The sequence below is a fragment of the Lepus europaeus genome, chromosome 14, assembly GCF_033115175.1.
Source record: "Lepus europaeus isolate LE1 chromosome 14, mLepTim1.pri, whole genome shotgun sequence".
Classification (NCBI taxonomy): domain Eukaryota; kingdom Metazoa; phylum Chordata; class Mammalia; order Lagomorpha; family Leporidae; genus Lepus; species Lepus europaeus.
The window spans coordinates 4,283,313-4,293,196 of NC_084840.1; the positions used below are offsets into that span (position 1 = coordinate 4,283,313).

At 45.0% G+C, this 9,884-nt stretch overlaps 1 protein-coding gene across 2 annotated transcripts in view; it reads left to right on the plus strand.

Moving 5' to 3' along the window:
- The window catches only part of PLA2G4A (phospholipase A2 group IVA), a 150,518-nt gene extending 141,183 nt beyond the window's left edge, over nt 1-9,335 (plus strand). For both annotated transcript variants that reach the window (XM_062211524.1, XM_062211525.1), the window contains one exon: nt 8,762-9,335. In XM_062211524.1, coding sequence (XP_062067508.1) covers nt 8,762-8,893 — 132 coding nt within the window. In that variant the 3' untranslated portion in view covers nt 8,894-9,335. The remainder of the gene's footprint in view (nt 1-8,761) is intronic.
- The last annotated feature ends 549 nt before the right edge of the window (nt 9,336-9,884 follow it).

Here is a 9,884-nt window from a genome sequence, read left to right on the forward strand (position 1 = left end):
TTTAGTATCAGTCACTCCTAATGGTAGTGTATCTGCCACTAAGGTTCTGTGTCTGTGTAGAATTCCTTAGTTTCTAATTTGCCATTTAGGAGCACTATTGTGTAATTTGAATCATTGGCTTGGGATGACACATTATTATCAGTTGTGAAAGCACAAATTAATTAGCCTATGTGGGTTTTGTACATTAGGAAAAAAGAATATTAGAAAAATAAACAAATCCAATGGAGAAGGAAAAGGTTCCGGTCTGATTTGCCAGTCCTTTTAGAGACCGGATAGCACAAAGGAAGTCAGCTTCAGTGAGTGGGGGGAGCTCTGGCACAGAGTTTACTTGCTTGTTAAGTTTGGCCTGAGACTAGTCATGATCAATTCTGTGCAATCATGGTACTACATTTATTAATAAAACCTTAGATTTTTATAAAATATGAAATTTTCCACAAGAATCAATGCCTACAACTTTAAAATTTCCTTTGCTTCCTGTCTGAATTTGCACATATGTCATAATTCATGTTAAACAAGCTTACCAAAACTTACGGCATATATAATTTTCTCAATATATTTATTCTACTTTTTAAAAGAAATCTCAGAACAGTGGACATTTAAAAGCCCTAGGCTACATTATTTCTGTAGTGATGGTGAAAATTTAAAGACTCTTGAGATAACAATGAGTATTTTAAATTTATAATGTATAGGCAGCAAAAGAGATTCTCAAAATAGAATTGTCTTTTGTAAAACTTCATGCTGTTGAAGAGAACTAAGGTGCAATATCACTGTAAATCCTATTTTTCCAGTGGGAAGTCAATATTCTCAAAATTACATATTCTTTGGAATGAAATGTATTCAATCTGATAGGCCACCCTCAAATGGAAAAACTAGAAATATATAAATACTCTATTGGATCTGTATATGTATGTACATGGATACACACACACACAGATAAACTACATTTATCTTGCTGTTTTCCATTCTGGTTTATATAAATCTGCTAAACTATCTGCTATAAGGAATGAGATAGTTCTGTTTATATAAGTTACAAGCATCCCTCAACATCTGTTTGACACACAGATGAAACAGTTAAAGCCCTAGCAAAAACAGACTGGATTCCAAAATAACCGTCCTGACTGCTTACCAAATGTGGATTCTTTCTGTGCCATTCATTAGGGAATTTTTAACTTCCTTCTGCTTCTACTAACATATCTGGTACTGCAAGTAGAGGCAAGGCCATCATGGTCTTTCTATCATCTTTAGATCCCAGATGGGCCACTCCTAGGACTTTGAATCAGCTGTTCAAGCCTGTTGAGCCCCACTGTGCTCATCTCTGACACAGATGTGACTGGCAGCACTGAACGCTGTGCCCTGCAGAGGGGAGCTGCTCGTGAGTGGGAACCTGCCCATCTGCTCAGGTCTATGTCCTGTATCCCTGAAGGTTCATGGTGAAGGTACCGTGAGACCTTTGCCCATGTCCAGGATTGGCAGCAGACAAGGTTGTGTAGGTTGTAGGTGACAACAGCCCAGACAGTAAGTGAACGTAATTACTGCAGTAAATAATGTAGGCTCTCTCCTGCAGTATGTGGGCATCTAGGCTCATGCTTACGTCATTCTTGTGGAGGTGTGTGTCTCACATCCAGGCAAAACGTCCCATTTTTTTTTTTTTTTTTGACAGGCAGAGTTAGACAATGAGAGAGAGACAGAGAGAAAGGTCTTCCATTGGCTCAACCCCCAAATGGCTGCCATGGCCAGTGCGCTGCGCCGATCCGAAGCCAGGAGCCAGGTACTTCCTCCTGGTCTCCCATGCGGGTGCAGGGCCCAAGCACTTGGGCCATCCTCCACTGCTTTCCATAGCAGAGAGCTGGACTGGAAGAGGAACAACTGGGACAGAAACAGTGCCCCAACCAGGACCAGAACCCAGGGTGCTGGCGCCACAGGCGGAGGATTAGCCTAGTGAGCCGCGGCGCTGGCCAAAACTTCCCATTTTTACTAATATTTTATCTCCCCCTTGGTGACCACTCCTCCCCTTCAAACCAGAAAACCTATGTTTATCATTGTCACAGCTTCATAGTAAGTGATGCCACACAGCCACAAAACCCTGCCACGGTCAGTCTCCTGCACAGTTCCTGAGGCTCAGCTGTAACAGTCTGTCATTGCCACCTGGTTTGGGTGGAGCAGGACCCTGGCGCGTGTTGGCATGGCACGGTATGGAGTTGTTGCAGACGGTGGGCACTGTGAATGTGATCCTTCGACACACTCATCTGCCAGCCCCACAGGAGGTGTTTTCAGCTTTGTGCCCACCATCGCTGTGGCTTAAGGAGACTCGTCCTTTTCGATTCGCACTCTATAATCTTGCATTGAAAAGGCCCTGGTCTCTGGCGGATGCAGGTCCCCGTTGTTTCATTTCCCCTGGTGATCCACACTGGCTTGCGTGCTAACACTGAATTCCAGTGTCTGTTTAGAGGACATGGGCTCTGTGCATGCTCATTTAGTGACAGCCGCCTGCGTTGCTCAGCAGCCTCGTTTCTGTACTTACTCAGTCCTCCAGAATTACTTTTCACTGAGCCTTTCCTCAATGCTTTTATTATTACCGTATTTCAAGTTTCCTTTTAGTGTATAGTGACTTACACTGGTAGATGCATGCTGTGTGGGAGAGGCAGAGTTTGGAGTCAGGCCAAACTGGAAGTTCGAATCCTTGTGCTGCTGTCTCTTGGCTGGGTGCTTGGCCTATTGGTTCATCTTTCCAGTGCTTGCTTTCCTCATTTGTCAGAAGGAATAAGGATACTTGTCTTGTAGGATCAGATGGGGATTAAGCAAAATAATATAACTTGAGGGCTTGGCACGTAATGGCCATCAGTAAGTTGAAGCAGCTAAAGTAATGGCAATAATTATGGGTATTATTAGTGTGCATCGTCTCTTCTCTTAATTATATCCTCCTTAAAAATGGAGCCATGCCTTATTTACCTTGGAGCCGCTGGAGATACCGATCACAATGTCTGAAGCCTGAAATAAATGTGTGTATGTTTTTCATGGTTGATTTTCAAAATGTCACTGCGTCACTGGGGACAGTGAGTGTCAGGAGATACAGGTGCTGTTGCCTGGAGGCAGAGGGCCTGGCTGTCGGTGCCTCTACCTGCTGTGCACCTGGCCGGGTAGCATCACAACACACTCTGCTCATAAACCACAACTTTGATCTTGAGGGAATGGGTCTTCTGAGGTCTGCTTGGAAGGCCTGTTGATTGAGCCACCACAGACGGCTGTGCTGTTCAGCCAGTTAACTCAGGAGGCATTGTCCAAGAGTCTGTCAAGTGTCCATTTACTCAGGAGATGACAGTGATGCGTAATAAGCCTTTAAATTTTTTCAAATCGCCCATCAAGTATTAAATGCCATGTAATAATTAAAGTGGGGAAAAAGCACATCTCCAGAAGTAGTGATGGCTACTTAATTTACTGATGGTTTATCCTCTTGCTAAGAGTTTTCAGCACAGACAAGGTTCTTATCTTTGAAGCTGACTTATGTTTCATGCCTGTGGGGGAAGAAATGCACCGTGCCCCTCCTACCCACGTTAAAGGGGCACTGCCGACATTCCTTTGTTTAAAAATCATTATTTGAAAGGCAGGGTTAGAGGGGGAGAGAGACAGCTTCCATCTGTTGGTTCACACTCCAAATGTCTGCAACAGCTAGGGCTGGGCCAGGCTGAAGTCAGGAGCCTGGGACTCTATCTGGGTCTTCCACATGGGTGTCAGGGGCCCAAGGACTTGGGCCATCATCTGCTGCTTTCCCATATGCATTAGCAGGGAGCTGGACCAGAAGTGGAGAATCCAGGACCCTAACCAGCTCTCATGTGGGATGCTGGTGTCACAGGTAGCAGCTTGATCAGCTGCACCACAATGCCAGGGCTCACTGCTGACATTCCTGTAACAAAAGAGGTTAACAAGAGGAAAATATAACAAATTTATGGTAATGTGGTTTTATCTGACATGGAGCCTTCAGGAGGAAGACCCAAAGAGGTGGGGGTGGCATCTGTTTCTATGTTTGGGTTGGAAGAAGCCTGGACAGCCTTGTGGAGGAGAATATGGCCTGAGGGTACCCGTGCCAGTGGGAATCCAGGCAAGGCTGTCTGCTCGGATTCTTCTGGGCCTCTGAGCAACATTCCTTCCTCAGAGCTGTGGGGGAGGACTCTTAGAGAAAAGAGGGTCTGGTGATCTGCTACCAAACAAAGTAGGTCAGAGTGTTTCCTTATGGCTAGCTCTGAGACAGAAAGGTGGGGGATTACAGGGATATTTTTAGACTTTATGGCTTGTTTTGGGGAAAATAATTCCAGGGAATGTGACACACATTCGGGAAAAGAATTCTTGTTCCTGAGGCTTGCCTTGGGGTGAGGGAAAGTAAACAGGACAGGGAGGCAGGAGAGTCAGAGAGAAACCTTTTCAGAGGCCTTTGTTTTGGGGTTTAACGCTCTGAGCCCCAACAGGCCCAAACTTACCCTATTTTCTGTGCTGTGTGTCATTTCTTCCCATTTCACTTGTCCATTAATTCAACCGTATATATTGCATGTCTACTGTGCCAGATACTGTGTTAGGAATTAGGCATATAGCAATAAATGACACAAAAAGAACAGGGCAAAGTTTGGAGTGCTTACTACGCACAAGTCAGATACTTCCCCCAAATATTTAACACTCAGAATCAGCCTGTGAGGCTTCTTTTTAAAATTCACAAGCGAGGAAACTGAGTCATAGATTATTTAGGCAAATTACTGGATGTCACAATACTCCTATGGGGGAAGCTGAGATGGGTAATAGGGCTTTTCTTGCTGCTCCCTCATTCTTGAGCCATTTATCCTCCAAGCAGCCTTTCTGCTGTTTGTTAGTGTCCCAGGACACAACCTGCTTTCCTGCTGTGTCCTGGTGGGCCCCACTTGCACCTGCAGCTTGTATCCAGTTGTCCCACCGCAGTGCCTGGTCCTTGCTCTCTGCTTACCCAACCCTGCTTGCCCTTCAACTCAAGTTTCCTTGCCCCATGAACCAAACATTATCCTGTCTAGTCGTTCAGTGAGTGTCTTCTGTACTTTTATTAATTTTGCAAATGTTTATTATGCATCTCCATGTTCTAAGTGCTGGAATCATAAATGACAAGACTAATAAGGCCCTTTCTTTCATGACATTTCAATTCTTCCAGGGAAGGCAGACTAAAATTAGCCAGCAAATTCAGTCACCTGGATCAAAATATCTTGCTGTAGTCTCTATTTGTAATATATTTTTTTACTTCTCTCTCAAAATACAATGTAACTTCCTCTCTTGGGCTCTCTTTTACTTCCTAGTAGAGGAAAAAAAAAAAGAGGAAAAAGTTTATATTTGTGAATTGCCTATTATCTGACTTCTCCAAATTTATTCCTCTTTTGGGAGTGGAGGATGAGCTCACCTTTTATGCTTTCATTTAAATTTTGGAATCTTTTTTTTCCCCCTCCTTATGTTCTGCCTTTATTGCCAAGAGTCATCTGTTTCAATGATTAGGGGCTCCTGAATAGCTCCAGTGGAAGAAGACGTGGGTCAGACTTCGGGGTGGGCAGAGGATCTGGAGAAGATTGCGATAATGCTTTGGGATTTCCATGAATTTCCAAGAATGAAAGAGGAAATTAGATATAAATACTTTAAGATGCAGTAAATCTGACATCCTCTTTTGGGTTAAGTCCCATGGTAGTGTGTAGCGTGCCATGGGTTTGACTTTAGCATCTGACCTAGTAGTGAGTTTAGCTTCTTCTGTTTCTTCACAGAGAGCCATGGGCTCTGCTTCACCATTTATAGCCGGAAACCTTCCAGAAATTGATTCAGTCATTTCAGCTCCCAGGAACTGTGTATTTTCTGCAGTACTCTGAGGAATCTGGTTCATAGTGTTAACCTGCCACCTAGTGGTTCAACTTACATATTCTAAGTGCTTATGACTTTCAGGGTTACAAATGAACACTTGTTCATTTTCTTTTATAAGAACAGCCTGCTTACTGGGAACATCAGTTGAGTCCAGTTACGCTGAATCCAGGAGTTAATGTTCTTGATATTGGTGTTTTTGTGCTCATGAATTCATTATAAAGGAATGACAGCAGACATTTCAGTGTAAGTTCCCTGTAGCCTTTTCTATTTCAAAGCTTCATAGGTATTTGGAAAGTTAGTAGTTACTTTTGATTTTACTTGGTATTTCTCTGAGGTTAGGGTGATGTTTTTTAGCTTCTATGAAGAAGGAGCAAGTGGAAAACTTGCTCTGTGGATCTCTAGAAAGGCAGAGAGACTCTTAGATGTAGAAGGATACTTTGAATAATAGAATTTTCTTTTATAAAGATTTTATTGACTTGAAAGGCAGAGTGACAGAGAGAGAGAGAGGTCTTCCATCTGCTGGTTCACTCTGCAAATGGCTGTAAAGGCTTGGGCCTGGTCAGGCTGAAACTGGCAGCCAGCAACTCCATCCAGATCTCCAACATGGGTGGCAGGGGTCCAAGTACTTGGGCTACCAATCGCTGTTTCCCAGGTGAACTAGTAGGGAGCTGGATTGGAAGTAGTGCAGCTGAGACTCGAATTGGTGCTCCTGTATGGGCTGCTGCTATTGTAGGTGGTGGCTTAGCCTGCTACTCTACGATGTTGTCTTCTTCAGAATTGGTTTGTTGACTTATGCCACGTAATAAGGTGACTTATGACTATTATGCTATGTTAATTTCTTGCAAACTTCATAGATTCATTTCTAATTTAGCCTCACTTCAAATTTTTATCACATATAGCCAATTTTAAAATAACATCAGGTTAAGTTGCAGCATATGATCTTGGCATCCCATATCAGACTGCAGGTTTGAATCCCAGCTCTTCTGCTTCTGATCTAGCGCCCTGCTAATGTGCCTGGGAAGGCAGCCATCCCCCAGAGCTTGGGTCCCTTTCTCCCATGTGGGACTACGATGGAGTTCCAGGCTCCTGGTTTGTATCTGGTTCAGCCCTGGTTGTTGGTGACTATTTGGGGAGTAACCCAGTGGATCGAAAATCTTTCTGTCACTTTGCCTTTCAAATAAATGAAAAAAATATTTTGAAAAGAATAGCAACAGAAACAGATACTAGTTTTGAGATGTTTTCTATAAATCAGGCATTGTGTGAAGCACTTTGTATAAATGATCCCAATACCTACAAATCCCCAAATTGGTAACACTATTCCCTTTTTAAAGAAAGGATAACATGCTCAAGGAGTTGGACTAATTTCTGTTAACCTCACATGGCCAAAAAGTATCTGGGCCTGGATGCCTTTGGTCAGTGGCTCCTTCACAGGAGAAGCATTTCCTGCTGCCAGAGGACCCCTGGTGTTTCTCCCAATGTGGGGTCCACAAATATCTGCCTTTCTCAAAAGACTGGATAACATTTGAGCCCATTTTCCCCAGTGGATAATTGTATTATTTTTAAAATAAAGCATATCAAAGAATCACTCTGCTGTGATCAATCCCTCTTTCTGGAACATGACTTCTTGTGGAACAAAATCAGTTGCTATTAGAGCATGGAGGGCCTGACCTGAAGTTACAGATCACTACTCATGACTTGTCACCATGGAGGTCTCTCCTCACTCCTGCAGCTTGTGGGGAGGGGAAAACTCCTGTGTAGTCTTCTCCGAGGCCATGTGGGCTGCCAGCTCTGAGTGGGAGGAGGCCCTGGGGCCCTAAACTGCCAAGTGTGCCTCTGCCTTTGTGTTGCTCAGCAAACTCTGGGTAAGGACTTGCCTTGTTGTCAATCTCTAGCACTGTCCAAGGGAGTGGCTTCTTCCTGATGTTGCACAAGGCCCTGGAGCAGCAATGGCCTTGCTCCAAAGCCCACGCCCATAATTCCATAGTGACTGCTTTTGCCAAGTTCTGAACGTCCCCTCTTCTCCCAAGTTTGTGGCCAGGTTAGCTTCTTCCAGAAATGGTGTATGAAAACCACAGTAGCAATTCATAGAGGTTATTGTTGTCTGTGTTTTATTCTGGCCATCACTTTGGGTATCTGTGAGGTTTATGCTTATGTGAAGTGTGACTTCACAGGGCAAGGAGTTTCCTCAGCAGAGGACGTGGTGGCTTGTTACAGCGTCTGTACAGAGGAGGAGCACCTCCAGGTGGCTCTCATCCCCTTGTCTGCTAACTGTAGAGAACATAAGTCATAGACTTGGAAATACTTGTTTCTTCCCTGCTGTCACCTTCCTTGAGAGGCACAGAACAGAGAAATTCGCTGTGCTTCAAATACTGTATTCCCCAGCATGAACTCAGAGCGCCTTCAGGATTCTTTCTGGTGGGGGAAGAGCAGGCACGGAAGTTTAACAGGTGTGGAATTCAAATGGATAACCAGAGCTTGTAGATTTCATCCTATATTTCAAAAGGAAATCTCTAGTAAGAGGATCAATTATATCTTTGGTTTTACGAACAATTTTTTTTTTTTTTAATTTTTTGAGAGAGAGAGATCTCCCATCCACTGGTTCACTCCCCAAGTGCCTACAATGGCCGGGGCTGGGACAGTTTGAAGCCAGGAGTCAGGAACCAAATCTGGGTGTCCCACGTGGGTGGCAGGGACCCAGCTACTTCAGCCATCACTATTGCCTCCAAGGGTGTGCATCAGGAGGAAGCTGAAATTAGGAGATGAGACAACACTCACATCTCTGCACTCTGAGATGGGAAGCAGGCGTCTTCACCATGTCCTAACCCTTGGCCCCCACCCCGACCTCCCAAACAGATGTTTCAATGAGCTGACCACACACTGATCCCACCCCTTCCATCTCTGTTCACAGGTGATAAAGGACGCCATGGTGGAAAGCATTGAATACAGAAGACAGAACCCATCTCGTTGCTCTGTTTCCCTCAGTAACGTTGAGGCAAGAAGATTCTTCAACAAGGAGTTTCTGAGTAAACCCGCCCCATAGGTTGTATGCAGGAAGAGGAAGCCATTGCTGACGCCGAGGCTGTTGGTAGCCTCCTGAGGACTGGGCCACAGCGGGCAGCAGGGCTGCGGGGCTGCTCCTGGACTGGGCAGCATCAGCGTCGCCTGAGTCGGCCGTGGGCTCAGGCTGACCGGGTGGATCGCGCTGAGGTAGACCTCGCCGCGATTTCCCTCAGCCTAGCATCCTCCGCGCCAGGGTGGCCACACACCAGTGTTTTAAAACATTCCTCACCCGCCTTCTGATGTGTGCTCTTTTTCAAAGTGTGGGTTTCTTTTAAAAATATTTTAACAGATAAGGCTCCTTAAGAGAGGCCTCCCATTGTGTGCGACCGTTCCTCACTGACCAGACTTGTCCGCGCCGTTGAGACAACACTATTTTTTATTTATATGTGCATATATAAACATACATGAAATAAATACGTTATATGCAAACTCGCTTGGTTTGAGGAGTGTTTTGTTTTTTGCAGTGAGATACGGCCCTGTCACATCTGCTGATTCCAGTACAAACAGTGTTAAACCTAAACTCGAATATGAAGCTTTTTATTTTTAAGAAACTATTTGAAAGGCAGAGAAAGAGAGACAGTGGCTGGAGGTGGGGGTGGCTTGGGGTGGGTGTGTGGAGGGAGTGGGGGTGAAGGGAGGGGGAGAGACAGAAGGAGAATTCTCATCCATTGCTTCACTCCCCAAATGCCTGCACTGGCCAGGGCTGAACCAGGACCAGGCCCAAAGCCAGGATACAGGGACTCAAATTCATGTCTCCCACATGTGTTGGCAGTGATGGGTGCTCAGGAGAATATGAAAAAGGGAAAACAGAAGATGGGAAGTCAGAGGTGTGCAGCTTTGAAAAGGGTCCTGGGCAGGGACATGATAAGATGGCCACACAGTGTGAGGAGCTGAGGGAGCAGACCTGTGGGTGTCTGAGGAAGAGCAAATCCAGCACCTAAGGAGAAGTCCAAGCATGCTCGTGTGTGTGT